Below are 16,233 nucleotides of genomic sequence, written 5' to 3' on the forward strand. Positions count from 1 at the left end.
GTACGCACGGTACCTTCATTCACAAGCAGAGGGAATGGATGCCCTCACATCCATAGTTATTGCCTATGGTGTATTTTCTTTTTAAGGCAGTTGGTCTAACACACATTTTTTGTGCACAAATTTAACTACTGTAAAGGCATCTGTGTATGCCTGAGTGGAAAATGGAAATGATATAATTATATCACCTTTATATTTTGTACTGTATAGCAGTGAATAAAAGGAAGAAGTTTTGAAATTTATTCTTGGAATCTAGGGTGTTTTCATCCTTTTGCTTTCAGGTGCAGAATGGTGTGATTATTCCCAACAGGAAATGGCAAAGGAACCATCACTCAAGCATCCAGCAGAAACAGACATGTTACACCAGGGCCTCATGCTCCACCCAAACCCTCAGTGGTTCAGTTTGACTGTGTGGAAGTTGAACAGTCAAAACTTATCTAGTTGAAATACTCCCCAGAGGTGGACCCTCCACAACTTGGATAAATGGAAAACCTTGCAATGGTGGTATCAATTGAAGAAGGTTGATATATTAAAACCTAACATTCCATCTACACTGAAATTTCTGCATGACGGACAGTCATCAGGGTTCAAGAGAAGTATCCTCCAACAGCAAGTTGCAACGCAAGTTGATACAACGGTGGTGGGGCTTATCTCTGGAGGGGATGAGTCTGCCTACCGGGGTGAGGTGGACTGGTTGCTCTCGTGGTGCAGGGACAATAATTTGGCCCTTAATACCAATAAGACAAAGGAGCTGATAGTAAACTTCAGAAGGAACAAGTCAGAAATTCAGCCCTTGGTTATAAATGGGGATCAAGTGGAGCAGGTGGCTAGCTTTAAGTTCCTGGGTGTTATAATTAGAGAGCATTTGACCTGGGGCGTTCAGACTGCTGCGGTGGTTAAGAAGGCCCAGCAGAGATTGTATGATCTCAGACTTTTACGAAAACAACAACTGAATGAAAAACTGCTGGTGACCTTCTACCGCTGTGCCATAGAGAGTGCCCTGACATACTGCATCTGTGCATGGTTTGCCGGTTGCACAGTAGCAGATAGGAAGGCGCTCCATAGGGTGATTACTACTGCCCAGAGAATTATTGGATGCCCTCTCCCCTCTTTGGAAGAACTCTATAATTCCCGTTGCTTCAAGAAAGCTCAGAACATTCTGAAAGACCGTCTCACCCTGCATATTCTTTTTTTGAGGTATTACCATCTGGCAGATGATATAGGGTCATAAAAACAAGGACAACTAGGCTCAGAGACAGCTTCTACTCTAGAGCTGTGGCTATGCTGAACTCCATGATGTAGCGTTGACGTGGCTGTAGCTGTGTAGGGATGGTTGGAAGGGGATTGTGGAATGTGTGAGGACTGAAGAGGACTGTGGAAATGTGCATCGAGGGGGGGGGTTGTATTTTTGTATTTTTGTTGTTCATGCACAATGACATTAAAGTTTATCTCTCTAGCTAGAAACAGTCCTTCCCTTATACAAGGAGGAAAAGGCATCTCTAAACATTCACATATACAGATCAAGGATTCATGCAGCTGAATCCACCACAAGCCCACTGCTTCCTGACCTGGAGCCTTCCTGCAGTCTTGACAGCATTCATGATACCCCCACATGAGCCAACTAGGGAAATCAATCTAAAGTGACTTCACGTGAAAACTCTTTTTTGAGTGGCTGTGATGTCAGCCAGGCAAATGTCTAAGATAAGGTAGTTCTGAGAACAGACCCTATCTTTAAACCCAAAGTGGCCACATATCTCAGGAATTTTGCCTCTCATCCTTTTGCCCTCTAGCCCATCTGATGCTAGGAAAAAGATATGCAGCACACGGGATGTTAGAAGAGCTCTCGTTTTTATGAGGACATTAGGGAGTCTGATTTCCTTTTCATTTATATCAGTCCTTCTCACCTGGGCAGACCTATGTCTATGGCAGCTATTAGCTCAACGCTAAAGGCATTATTGAGGCCTACAAGACCTAAAGCCTCCCTGTACCTTCAGGTATTATGATACATTCTATCTGTAGCTCTGCTACAAATGCCACCCCAACTAACCACGCCTCATTGGATGAAATACGCAGAGCTGCCACCTAGTCCAATATGTTTGTGAGGCATTGTAAGCTAAACTCTTATAGCTCAGCAGATGCAGCTTTAAGGTTCTGTAACATATATTGGAACAATAGATGATGACCCAGAGACACTGCTCTAGGAGGTTCCACTCAAAATGTCTTTCTGACTCAGAGGGGAACAGTTCATTGGGTAGTTACGGAGAAAGGACCTTCTCCCTGAAGAACAGGAGGACATCTAGATCTCTCCCACAGTCTTTTGTTCCCATTGTGTACTATCAGTTAGTTATACCTCTGGTGCTTACTATATCTTCTGCTTCCTGTATCATTGCCACAAATTCTTGTTCAAAGCATAAGCATTTTATTGTCATTGTGCACGCACAACGAAATTTACAGCAGCATTCCTCAATGCACACAATTTCATACTCATACCCCATCCTCACTTTCCCCTTCCTCCACCCATCCCTACACAGCCCCAAACACATCAACACGAAGCCGCAGAGTGTTTTGGGCTTTTTTTAGGCTTTGGGAATTATAGAGTTCTTCTAAGGAGGGGAGAGGGCAGCCGATAATCCTCTGTGCAGTAGTGATATAATATAATATGTAATTATTAGAAAGATCTGCTGTCAGAAGTACGTGAACTGGAGCAGGGGACTCCCAGAAAGGAAACAAGCAAATTAAAGATTTGATCTTGCCTCCCTGTACCAAGAGCTAGGAATCACCTACACAAGATGCCCCAACCCCCCACCCCCGTCTGAAGGGAGAAAGACCCTTCTCGGTAAGTATCCAGTGGACCCTTTTGACCAGAATCTCCTCTGAAAAGCAGTTCACCCACCAAAAAGAGAAAATAATTTTGGTGTTTTTATCTTCCCTCTAAATGTACAGGTTTTTCCTTTTGAAAAAAATAAGTCAGGAAAATTTTCCCCAGTTTTTTTCAGGGGTGAGACGTTCAGGCAGTCACATCTCTTAAACCAAGCTTGGTCTCTAATAGCAGTAGTATTACTGTATCTGGGCCTTGATTTCTCACCATGTTAATAGTTTACAAAAATGCCCATCTTTTTCCACGATCAGAGGAAGATTTAAAGAACTAACAGGGTTTGTTTAAAAGTATTTTTTAAGTTGTAAGAAAGGAGTTAAGTGGGTTGATTTTCAAGCCAGAGATTTCCATGTATCTATCCCCATCTCCTTTTCTAAAGACAGAGAAAGGCTTTTGTCATCACCCTTTCGTTCATGGCTCTGGGTATCTGCATTAGTCCTTGTTCCATTAGAACATAATGGAAATGCAGCCTTTGTCTCTCTAGTATCCTCCTCCTTCGTCTTGACAGTGTAATCGCCTCCTAGCCATATCGCCACAGTGCAGCTGCTGGTTTCAGGCTTTTCCTATATCAAGTGCTCACAACTGCATGGAAATTACTAGAATTTAGAACAAAGGGAAAAGGGGTGGTTAATAAAAGGGGAACGTGGGATCTGGCTTTATGAAATAATCAACCCTGTGCAGCAAAAGTACAACTTCTCTTTCTAATTCTTTTATTTTTCTGTGGTTGAGAATTTTTTGTATTTTACAGATCCTGTCAGCAGGAAGTCTTAATGTGCTCCGGAAAGCTCCACTAATAAAGTCTGTCCCCAGAGATAATTTCAGTGCCATATCTGTGTTACTCTGTTGTAGCAAAATAAAATTGAACCTCAGTAGCACATTAAAGACTAACAATAGTCCAATGTGTGCTTTTATGAGATGCAGCTCAATTTTTCTGATACAGTAGGAGAAATATTTACCTCAGTTTTACAAAAACTATTATATTTCACAAAATGCTGGAATAAATATTAGCCTTTAGGGTATCACTGAATCTATATTTTGTTTTATCACCAGAGATGTCTTTGCATTAATCACAAGCTTCTAGAAATAATAGAAATTCACCCAAAACTTTCCTGTTGTGATTAAATGTCTGAAAGTAAACAGTTGAAACCCAGGAAAGATGGAAGTGATTCTTGTTTGGAAGCCTATAGTCTTGACTTGGTTTAGGCCCATGGAGTTATACTGGATTCATTATAACTGCTGGAGAAGCAAGTTAACATAGCCACAAAATATTTCCTTCCAACTCATAGCCCAGATGATTGCTCCCCACTCCCCTACTTTGACTTAGCTGATCTGGCCATCTGGATCCTTTTCCACAGTAACATTGAGACTAAACTACTATAATGTACTCTGTATAAGTCTACCTTTGAAATCAACCTTGTAGACTCCCAAGTAGTGTAGAAGCTGCAGCTCAGATATTATTGGGAGCTAAGCAGTACATGTATATTACAATCATTCTGCAGTCACTCCATTGGTTTCCCATCAGTTACTGAGCTTAGTTCAACATATTCAACCAACAGTTCAACCAACATATATACATGACCTTGGACCCCCCTATCTACAGAGACTGTGTTTCCACTTGTGTCCTGTGGCAACCACTTTGCTTATGTAAGCAGGGCCTCTCTCTGAGTTCCATGATATCTTTCTTTGAGTGATTTTCTACCAATCTACTAGGGAGAATTCTTACCAAGAGAATTCGTCTCTTTCCCGCTTCCTGTGAAATTCACCCCCTCAGTTTGTTCCTGCCTCCAGGAAGAGCAGAAATCTTGTTGCCTGTGCTGTCTAGCTTATTAATTCCATTCCATTTCATTTTCTATTCTATTTTCTCCATTTAGCTTTACATTTCTTCTTTTTCCTCCCCCCCCCCCTCAATTGTTTGCTTCTCCTGGGCCTTGAACGGGAAGAGAGAATTCTCAGACCAAGATCTTTCATAGTGATCAGAAGGGGATCAATTCAGTGCAAAGATGGCTTCCTCTCAGAAGAAGAGTTGGAGGCTCAGTTTTTCTCAGTAGGTATGGAAACGTTTCCAGCAGGCATGACCCATGGGGCTGAGTCAGCCACACAGTTGGATCAACATCCATCACTTTCGCAGCCTAACAAGAAGCGTTCCAAAATTTCCTGAGAGGAGATGGCCAATTTTTTGCAGGAGAAGGGCTTTGTTCTCAAGAGTAGGGAATTCAGTTACCCATCCTCTGCTTCTCCTGACAGGGATTCTTGTCCCAGGGGAGTTTCTATGGAGGAATGGGGAGTAGCAAATGGCCAATCAAGGTGGCCTATAAGAAGCAGAGATTAAGTGCAACCAGAGATAACATTCCTGCTTGTGATAGCAATGCAGATTCCAGAGAAGGTGAGTTCTTTTCTGAGGGGTAACTGGAAGAGGAGTTCCAGGTTTCCAAGTGATTTGTTCAATTTTTTTAAAAAAAGACTATCAATATCTGCTGTTTAAGAACCTGGCAACTCTAGATCTAAAAGGCTGCCAGAGAGGAAAGAACTAACCGAAAATCAATACAGAAATCAGACACAAGGGTCACCAAGAATTCTTCCTCAACAAGTGCCTGAATAAAAAGTTTTTTTCATTCCCACAACAAAATCCTGGCAGTTGCTCCTTTTGTTCTCAACATACATTTCAACAACAGGAGAAACAGCTGGAACCAGAGTAGAGAGCCTTTCAAAAGATATGGGGGGATATGATTGAAGTCTATAAAATTATGCATGGGATAGAAAATGTTGACAGAGAAAAATTTTTCTCTGTTTCTCACAATACTAGAACCAGGGGGCATACATTGAAAATGCTGGGGGGAAGAATTAGGACTAATAAAAGGAAACACTTCTTCACGCAACGTGTGATTGGTTTTTGGAATATGCTGCCACAGGAGGTGGTGATGGCCACTAACCTGGATAGCTTTAAAAGGGGCTTGGATAGATTTATGAAGGAGAAGTCAATTCATGGCTACCAATCTTGATCCTCTTTGATCTGAGATTGCAAGTGCCTTAACAGACCAGGTGCTCAGGAGCAACAGCCGCAGAAGGCCATTGCTTTCACATCCTGCATGTGAGCTCCCAAAGGCATCTGGGGGGCCACTGCGAGTAGCAGAGAGCTGGACTAGATGGACTCTGGTCTGATCCAGCTGGCTTGTTCTTATGTTCTTATGAGCCTTTGGAAGGAGATTCTATTCCAGGGAAGACAAAGTGAGCCACAATGGCAGGTCAGGAAAGGCATGACTTGGAATCAGCTTTGGTGGAAGGAATGTTGGCCTTGTGCAAGAATGGATTCACTCTTGTGCAAACAATTGGGTGATTGAGGTGGTGACCAGTGGGTACATCATAGAATTTGTCACCCTTCCACCAAAGCTGATACTCTCTCCGCTCTCCAGGAATACCTGGAGGAAGAGTACTTCAGTATATAACTCAGATGACAATAACCCATCTAATGCATAGGTACACTGCTATGGGAGGTCCCAAAAGATGTCCTTTAACTCAAAGGGAGAATTACCAGTGGAAACTTAGCGTGAGCACAGGTGGCTATCTTGCCCTCCTGTATCATCATTTGAGTCAGTATATAGTTCATTCTTTCCTGCTCTTTATTCTTGCAGTTGTTTCTGAAAAGCTATTGAACTTCTCTTCTAAGTCTGTGTGAACTTTTATTGTTGTGTGAGTCGTTAAATAGTTCTACCGTATATACTCACATATGTCGACTTTTCCAGCACATTTTTGTGCTGAAAAAGTCCTCCTCAACTTATACGCGAGCCACCCGCCCATCGTCCCCTTCACTCACTCAACCATCTTTTTCTTTCCCTGCAGGCTCCGTTTCAGGGAAGCTGCCGCTCCGGGCAGCCTGTCTCTTTCTTTCTTAAAAGGGCGGCAGCTTCCCTGAAACCGAGCCTGCAGAGTCTGCAGGGAAAGAAAAAAAGATGACTAAGTGGGGGTGGGCGGGGGTGGTGGGCAGCAGCCTGCTGGGCACCCCTCAGGCATGCGCCCGGTGTTATGGGTGGCCCCAGCTCTTTCCTGCCCTCTCCTGCTCTGGCGTTTCCTTGCTTGCAAGCAAGGAAATGCCAGACAGAGCAGTCATCTGCTTTTTGGGTTTCCTTGCTTGCAAGCAAGGAAACCCCAAAAGCAGGCGAATGCTCTGTCTGGCGTTTCCTTGCTTGCAAGCAAGGAAATGCCAGAGCAGCCAAGGGCTGGGGCTACTGTGGGGATCCGGGGGGCGGGGGGAGTGATCCTGTAGGGAGTGGGCGCCCTGGCTCTTCCCTGTCCCCACCTGCTTTGGAGTTACCACCCTAGACTTATACCCAAGTCAGTAAGTTTTCCCAGTTTTTGATGGTAAAATTAGATGCCTCAACTTATACATGGGTCAACTTACACATGAGTATATACGGTATTTGACTTGTGTTCGAAGTTACCAAAATAGTAGAGAAGGGGGTGGATCCTGCAGGAAGGAGAATAATTCTTGTTCCTGCCTCCCTAATAGACTAGTGGGAATCACCCAAAAGAAAAATGTCCTCCTGTGCTCAGAGGAGAAGGACACTTCACGGTAAGTTTTCTGTGGTGGTTTTGCAAGTGCCACCATTGCAATGAGCAAGGTCCACAACTACCTGTGCATGTTCCTTGTCTTTAGTGTCCCCCCACCCTGTCGAATGACCTGCTTGAAATGGTCAGAAAGGTTCCCATACTCCTGGCATTTTGTAGAATATGTAAAATAATGACTTAGGTGTGTACTCTTTTTGGGAAGAAAATAGAACTGTATCATAGCAAATTGGTGAAGGAAATGCACTGTGGTTCCACTGGTGTTATAATGTTTTCTGTTGCAAATTTCTGGAATTCCTAGTCCTTTTGCATTTCTCATGAGAGGTATCATCTTATTGATTTTACTGATTTACATTGTGTAATCTGCTGGAAGTGAGATAGATAACATATAAATAATGTTAATTAATCTGTCACAGGATTTATTTGATTTGTCCACTGTTACTTATTCCCACCACCCCACAGCAAAATCTGTAGTTTTAGATGAGTTTCTAGGAACCTGAAATTGAATAATTGGTTGGTTAGTTCAAATCAGTATCTCATTCATTTGTATCAATGCTGCCTTCTGCTTCTTGGCCCTCAGGCACATGCATCGTATTCTAATACTAAAACTGACAAACACACCTGGGAAAGTCTCACTCTAGATCAGAGAATTTTGTACTGCTTCCTTCCTGTCAGTAGGAACACAGGTAGGGGACACAGCGGCTACTCCCGTGCAGGGGTGTGACTTGCTGACTGAGCTGTTTGCTTCACACACACACCGCACCGCCGGGGAGGGCAAGAGCTGGGGAGGGCAAGAGCTGGCTTGGCCGAGCCCTACCCCCTGCCGGCCCGTAGAAAGGTCAGGGGGCAGGGCTAGGCGCCTGCCCACTGCCGAGTCCCCTTGACTTCCCTGCAGGCCAACTTATGCCCTCCCCAGGCCCTGGGGATGGCAGGAGCCAGCCTGCAGGGATATGGGGGGGGGGGGGGACTCGGCGGCGGCCAGCACCGGTGCCTGTCCAAGCCTGGCCTCCCTACTGGCTCCCATAAGTGGGGCACACGGGGAGCTGGGTGGGAGGCGTGAGGAGGCAGTCATGCCCCTGGGCGCAATTTAGCTCCGGTATGGCACTTCAGTAGTGCACATCTCTTCTTATTTCCAAGTGTAGTTCTGACCAAGGTCTACTTTGTTCTAGTCGTCTCATTATTTCTCACCACTCACTGTTTCCCTCTCTGCTGCTGTCTTAGCCACCCTTTTAGTCAGCCTTTTCCTTAACCTTCCTAGTACTTCTTTCTCCATAGTGTATAAGAATGCTAAATGATATAATATGTGAGGTTTCTTCAGAGCTACTCACATTCACCCAGTTGGTGCCTACTTGCTTCAACTTCCTACCTCCTACCCATCCTTTAGTGTATTGTTTTCCCATTCCTCACTAAAAGTAGTGACTGCAGACTACTTCATTCCCTGAGCAGATGAATTTTAGCAAATCCATGACCGAGGCCAGAAGTGTAATACTGTTAAGATACTTGTGCTGTTTGCCCATTAACAGTGGATGCGTGTACATCCTGTATGTAAGTGCACACATCTCTTTATAACAAAGTACCAAGGGAACATGAGAGTTAATGCAGGTCCAAGGTGCCCCTCCCCCCCAAGGTGTGTGGTGGGGAAACTGCAGGGATCGTATGCAACTTGGTGTCAACTAATTTCTCTTGAGAATTGAGGTCATAGTTTGAGGGGGAACGAATTTGCCTGCATCTGCATGTCTGTGGGAGTACATAATAGACTGTGGCACACCCTATTTATCCCATCTATGGACTGCTAGTGAGATCAGATATAACTCTTATGTTATGCAGATTAATCCATAAGTCATTCTATCTGTTCTGAAGTCAGATTGTTACAGAGAAAAAGCCACCCTTAAAATAGAATTTATTTCAACTTGTGTCAGTTCATAAAACAGTTCTTCATCTGAAGAAAGCAGTGGGATTCCCCCCTTAAAATGTATCACACATAACTCAGAAATAGGTTTCTATGCATGATTAAATCTCATGGCAGTGCTTAACAGGTTGTAGTTAAAATCTCTATGCTGTGCAGAAAAAAATAATTCATTCTTGAATTTGTACAAGTGATCAGAGAAGCCTGAAGATCAGCTTCTTTCTTACCATCATTAGGTGTTGACTTAATCAAAAAAGTCCAACCATGTTACTTAGAAAGTACAAGTTTGCCAGTGCTTTTAGTTTGGTTTTTATACAGACACATAACTTCAGTTGTTTATAATAAGCTAAATATTTAAGCTTAGCTTATTATGTGAGATTTGTTTTCTTACCTGTGGTGAATAAGAGTTGCCACAAGATGTGAACATTTTACAAAAGGTTGGCTCTTTTAGGCCACAAATGACTGACAGTGGGCTAATGGAAGTTTTGTGTTAACTTTTGTGAACCTGTTTTGTATGGTTGCTGTAACAGCTAGTGTGTTGGGGTCATTTTTTGTAGGGCTTGGGGGGGTGGGGGCGTTTTCACACATGCTGAATAATGCACTTTCGATTCACTTTCAGTGGACTTTGCCGCTGGATTTTACTGTGTGAAATGGCCAAATCCACTTGCAAACAATCATTGAAGTGCGCTGAAAGTGAATTGAAAGTGCATTATTCAGCATGTGTGAAAGCATCCTTTAGTCAAAGAAAAATGGCTGGCTCAGAGAGGTTAGAAAGGCTGCTTCTTGGCACCATCTGTGAGCTTCTCTTGCTTGCAAATATGGTGTGTATATTTTATCTCTGGAAGAATAAAATGATGTCTCAACCATTGTGTGCTTTGTTTTGTTTAGAAATCGAAAAAATTCAGAAAGATGATACAAAGAAGGATGAGGAAGAGACCTATTTGGACTTGTTTTCCCACAAGAACATGAAGCTGAAGGAACGGGTTCTGATACCAGTCAAGCAGTATCCCAAGGTGAAGCCTGCAAAAGATTCTAAAATGGATGCCTATGTCCAGTTCTATAAGTATTTATTTTCATGTTGACCAAATCCTTTTATTGCTGTTGTAAATTGTTAAAACAAGCTGCATAGTTGACAACTTTCATTCTTTAGTTCTTTGTCAGGATTGAGACAGGATTTTTCTGGAGTAAAATAAAGAACCAAAAACAGTGTTCTCCGGCATTTTTTTCAAGTTTCTGACATGTTTATACCTAAATTTAAACAGCCAGCCATTTCCAGAAGTCAGTGAATTTGCCTTAAGGTTATAATTGCCGTCACTTGTTATTGCATGATAGATATCCTGGTGGTTTTATTAATAGGTCTGAAAAGTAGAAAAATAAACCTGTGTATATCCCTCTTTAGTTTAACTTTGTTGGGAAGATACTTGGACCCCAGGGTAACACCATCAAGCGGCTGCAGGAAGAAACTGGAGCAAAGATCTCTGTTCTTGGGAAGGGGTCAATGAGAGACAAGGCAAAGGTAAGGTTCCTGAGCCTGAATGGAAACTTTTCTTGTGGATTGTTTTCTCTGTATAAATCTGCACCAAAGGTGACTTTACTCCCCTATTTTACGGACGGCACACAGCTTCTGGGTACAATTGTACAGTGATGTAGTGAAAATTTGTTTTCCTTGTTGGAAAAATTAGTAAAGCCTTCATAAAGTTAGTTTCCATTTCTTATCACAACAAAGGTTGTATCGTTACTTTGCTCTGCGTTGCACTTCAAGAAGGCTCTGCTGTTAGAATGGAATTGTGAGTTCAAATCCATAACATTAAGGTCTGAAGTTCATATACTCTGTGCAGTGCTTCAGAGAACATTCTCTCTGGGTTGAGTTCTTGCTGCTTTACCTCCATACCTTTTTAAGGAAAATACCATGGTTATTTGTTTCATACAACACCACCAGAGCAGCTTACAGCATAGTAAATGTGTGCACAGATGTGTACATTTATTTTATTAGTTAATTTATAGACATTACTGTGAGATTTTTAGTCTAGTGATCATAGACCACGTTTCTTTTTTCTTTGCTCAAACTGTGCTGGGGAGGGGGCTGGTTCAGATTGTCACAGTTTGTCACATCCGTTGCCGAAAGGCCAGTAACCCATTTTAATCAAACTAATGGCTATGTATGGATTTTCTGTTCTTCAAATTAAGTACTTGAATGGTAAATAACAAATGGTGTGTTTGGAGTTCAAAGCCAAGCTATCTAGTCTACTATGCTTCAGTGTAGCTACTAAATTCAAGTAAACGAACAGCAACTGTTGGACATGGACGTCTAGCAGTGTGTGTGTACGTAAAAATGCAATTTCTGTAATGGACACTGTAAGTCATTTTTAGCATGCTTTTCCGCCATTAGGGGCTCAGTAAGTAGCCAGCTCAAAAGGAACTTGAAGAACAAATTCTGTACAACTTCATGTTGTGCTGCAAAAACAGCAATAAAACTTACCTTAGTCAAACAATTGTGAAAGGTACAAAAGCCCAGTAAAAATGTTTTATGATGTGATGGGCACTGAGTTGCTAGAGTTGCCTCTGAAGTCTGCCTAAGTCATGCTTTCAGCTGCTCATAGTCATGCTTTCAGCTGCTCATCGGAAGAGCAAATACCCTGTCCTAGTTTTAAGTTAATGTTCTTCCTTTCTGCGTAGACTTGACACCTGGGTATTTTTACTAGCAAACTTTGAACAGATTATCTTTCTGCAGAGGTGCATAATGAGGTGTAATAGGGTGATTCTCCCCCCTAAGAACTAGTTTAAAAAATTTAAGGCATGATTTTACTCAAAATGTGTAGTATGAAACATTTTTCTGTAGGACATTCTACGGCATGTATAATGGAGATCTCAGTATAGACTTTTGATACAACATATTTTCAGGAACACGTCATTTTTTAAAATGTGTTTTTATAATCAACGAATAAGCTATAATGTATTTAATGGAAATATGCTATTAAAGAGTTTACAGTTTGTAATTCTTTAAAGTTTAATGTGATCTACAAATATGCTGGTAGCCCTAAATATTACGACAGCATGAGTGTTTCTGTCCAAATAATATATTTTGTTTATGTAGAGTTTGTTGTCTACCTTTAGTGTTCATGAGGTTTTTTGGGGGGTGGGAGGGTCTCTCTCAGATTAAAATAGACTTGGAATTTTTGTATAGAAAACTTAAGACATTTATATTATAAATTCCATAAATATGCCAAACAGTAGTATTTTATGTTGCTATATCAGTAAAATAATAGATGTGGTTGAAAATAAATATGACATATTATTTCTTAAAGTTGAGTTCTGCTTGATAATTACTACTTTAAATCTGAATCATAAATTTGGCATTCTCTAAAAATCAAGGAAGTATCTTTTTAAAAAGGTTCTTGCCATTATATAATAATCCATGTGTTTCAGGAGGAGGAACTGCGTAAAGGAGGTGATCCAAAGTATGCTCACTTAAACATGGACCTGCATGTCTTCATTGAAGTCTTTGGGCCACCTTGTGAGGCCTATGCTCTAATGGCCCACGCCATGGAAGAGGTCAAGAAGTTCCTTGTTCCGGTAGGTAACACACTTTCCCTCAGTCTGAAAAGACAGGCTTGGTCCATGCAGGTTCTGTGGAATAAAATCAGCCAGAGTTTTATGGGGGCTTATTTAGAATTTTGATTTGCTAGAATTTTGATTTGCTTATTTAGAATTATGGGGGCTTATTTAGAATTTTGATTTGCTATATGCTGCTTCAGATTGTATGCAGTGCTCTTCATGAAACCATCACTGGTAAAGAACGGCGAACTCTAATTTGATCCCCTGCTTCTTTACATGAAGTCTGCTGGGTGACCTTGGGCTAGTCACAGTTCTCTCAGACCTACTTCACAAGGTGTTTGTTGTGGGGAGAAGAAAGGATAGTGGTTGTAAGCCGCTTTGAGACTCTTTAAGGTAGAAAGAAGTGGGGTATAAAAACTTAACAGGTGATCAGAAATTATAAAGCTACCAAGCTGTTAACCAGAGCCTGCCATTCTGAACATGTTACTCTAGTGTTTATAGATCTGCACTGACTTCCATTCTGTGCTGGTATTAACCCACAGAACCTTAAATGGTCTGAGCCAATTGGCCATGCTGGCAGGGGCAGATGGGAATTGTAGTTCATGAACATCTGGAGTGCCATAGGTTCGCCACCTTCCATAGCATGTGAATCCTTCTCCTAACACCTAGTAAAATCTGTTTTATTTATGTAAATGGGAACAAGGAAGGATGCCAGTTTGATTTTTGTCCTTGTTGAGGCTACATTTAGATCTTGCAAACTGTGGCTTCATTTAAACTGCAGTTAGCTGTGATATTCAAATTCTCATCTTCCAGCAATTGTTTGCTTTGGGGGTGCTGAACTGGAATTTCATTCAGAATTAGAGTTGGCTGGTGCCAGTTCACATCCTTTGAAGAGTTACCTGACAGTGGTCACCTGAAAAATCCCAAACCAGTTTCAGTGTCTGGCCTCTTTTGATTATCAGATCAAAATGTCTACTCTCCCTGCAGACCACTGGGTTTATTGAATGTGCTGAATGGGACATATAGTTAGTTTTCCCTTCCAAAAAGAGGCTTTGCCCTATTTTGAAAGACGACAGCTGTTAGATCCACGGTCTAACAATTTGAAGTCGACTGGTGATGCAGATAATGGGTTGTATCAAACTAAATTGGCAATTCTGTTATGGGGGTTGAATCCATGTTAAATTTTGTAATGCATGTGCATGATGTTGGTGTGAATGTATATGAAATCTGTTATCAGGAAAGTTACTTAATTGCTGCATGCCTTGCTGAGCTTTTGTATGGGTGACTGTGATTGTCTCCAAGGCGCATCCACTGCTATGTAACTGAAAGAGTGGGCGCTCAATGTTTGCTCCAGTCTGAAGTCAGGCCCTCTGAAGAAGGGATTCGCGCAGGCTTTGTGCAGCCTGTAAATGTTGGTGGACTTCCATGTGTGTTTAAAAGGGGGTGAATGTTTTAGTGATATTGCTATGTAGCAATCCTTGCAAAAACAGGTACTCATATTGAGGCCCTTGCTTGCCAAGCTGCCCCCCCCCCCCCCCACCCCCGGCAGCTTCCCTGCCTTGGATATGTAGCCATTTCAGTTCTGAAGTATCCCCTTGGACCAATCAGCATTTCTCGCTGTGGCGAATTCCGCACGGGCCAAAAACAGTGGTGTGAAAACAGTGTAAACCCTTTTACACCGTGTTAAACCATTTTATACCGGTTTCACACCAGTTTCACACTGATGTTTTTGGCCTGTGCGGAATCTGCCTGTGTTATCTCATAGGGTTTGTGCGGTGTGAGTGAGTCCTTGCTTCTCAACTGCTGGAACATTGAGCTCACTGCCTGAAGCGGAAAAGAGCAGAATGTATGGAGCAGAGACAAAAAGAGGCAACTTTGGTTGACTGGTGTCTTTGTCTTGGACTGAAGCCAGTTCCTGTGCTCTTGAGGGAGCCCATTTGATTAGTGGCGAGTATATTCTCTGGAAAGACTACAGAAATATTTTGCTATGGCTGTTGTGTCTTAGGCAGCTTTGGTGCTTGGCATTTTTCTTGGTACTCTCCCGCCAGAATAAAACACTGCTTCAAATCAAAGAGAGGTGTTTGCATTTCCTGGAAGTGAATTCCCCCTTTGTTTCATAGGATATGATGGATGACATCTGCCAGGAACAGTTTTTGGAACTGTCGTATCTTAACGGAGTGCCAGAACCAACACGTGGCCGAGGACTTCCTGTGCGAGGGAGGGGGGCTGTGCCTCCCCCTCCCCCTGTTCCAAGGTAAACAAGTGCAAGTCTTGTTGGAGATAAGAGGGTGCCAGCCAGTCTTGTAGCACTATATGCATGGCACTGACAGTTTGAAGGTGGGGAGGGATGGAAGCAATACAATCTTAAATTTGAATTTTTAAAAAATTAGCATATAAAATAGGACAGCCTTTCTGAAATGGTGTAGTATCAGAAAAATCATGCATTAGCTATTGAATGTCCCATTTGGTTATTGCATTGACTTACAGTGTGAATCTACCTGTGAGAAACTGAATATAATAACATAAGTAAATAAAATGGGGGGTGGGTTGAGTGATTACACCTTTGGCCACATTCTTCTTGACATGCAGCTGGATACCTGAGGCAGAGGAGGGGGTTCAACACGATGCTGGCCAACCTGGGTTCTCATAAATTGCAGGCCAGCTTCAAATGTTCTCTCCCTATAAGCGTATGCTCAGGTCTAGGTATTCTGCACCATGAAAGTGCAGAATTTGATGTACAGAATTTTGCCTTTTGTTCAAGAACATTGTTGTAGTTTCAGAGAGATGCTTGAATATCAGCATCATATTATCCAGCCTTTCAGAAATCAGAGGGTGTCAGGCATGGGGTTAGATACAAATTTAAGTTGGCAATTTGTACTGATTTCCCCCTTCCCTCTGCAGACTCCCCTCATACCATTCCTCAGGTCTCCTATCCTGTAGGAACAGGATTTGGTAGAGAGCAGTGAGCTGCAGTTGAGGCAAGGGGCAGGTGGAGAGTGAAATTCCATTCTGCCACTGGAAAATTACTCTGGATCCAACTTGTGGATTCCAAATTACTCTGGATCCAACTTGTGGATTCCAGTGACTAGAGGAGTGGGGTATTAAGTGCTGTGCACTATACCTTGCTGGGTCATAAAATCTCTCATCAACTCTTCTGTCTTTCAAGTGTGGTGTCTGTATCTTTTCCTGTTCTGCTTCTTTTAGTGTTTAGGGTTTTTTAAAAAAAAAAAGTTTGAATCTTAGAAGCAGACTCCATTAGGTAGGATTTCAAGTATGCACATTGCTCTGATTATGAAATTTGGGTCTTGTGTCAGGGATAGAGTGATACTGCTTCAGCAAA

The 16,233-nt window shown here is 42.3% G+C and overlaps 1 protein-coding gene across 2 annotated transcripts in view; it reads left to right on the forward strand.

Annotated features, from left to right (window-relative positions):
• Nucleotides 1-16,233, forward strand: part of KHDRBS1 (KH RNA binding domain containing, signal transduction associated 1) — a 29,333-nt gene that overhangs the window by 5,772 nt on the left and 7,328 nt on the right. For both annotated transcript variants that reach the window (XM_048500300.1, XM_048500301.1), the window contains exons 2-5: nucleotides 10,227-10,351; nucleotides 10,738-10,854; nucleotides 12,765-12,911; nucleotides 15,014-15,147. In XM_048500300.1, coding sequence (XP_048356257.1) covers nucleotides 10,227-10,351; nucleotides 10,738-10,854; nucleotides 12,765-12,911; nucleotides 15,014-15,147 — 523 coding nt within the window. The remainder of the gene's footprint in view (nucleotides 1-10,226; nucleotides 10,352-10,737; nucleotides 10,855-12,764; nucleotides 12,912-15,013; nucleotides 15,148-16,233) is intronic.

This window comes from Sphaerodactylus townsendi, linkage group LG06, assembly GCF_021028975.2.
Source record: "Sphaerodactylus townsendi isolate TG3544 linkage group LG06, MPM_Stown_v2.3, whole genome shotgun sequence".
NCBI classification, from domain to species: domain Eukaryota; kingdom Metazoa; phylum Chordata; class Lepidosauria; order Squamata; family Sphaerodactylidae; genus Sphaerodactylus; species Sphaerodactylus townsendi.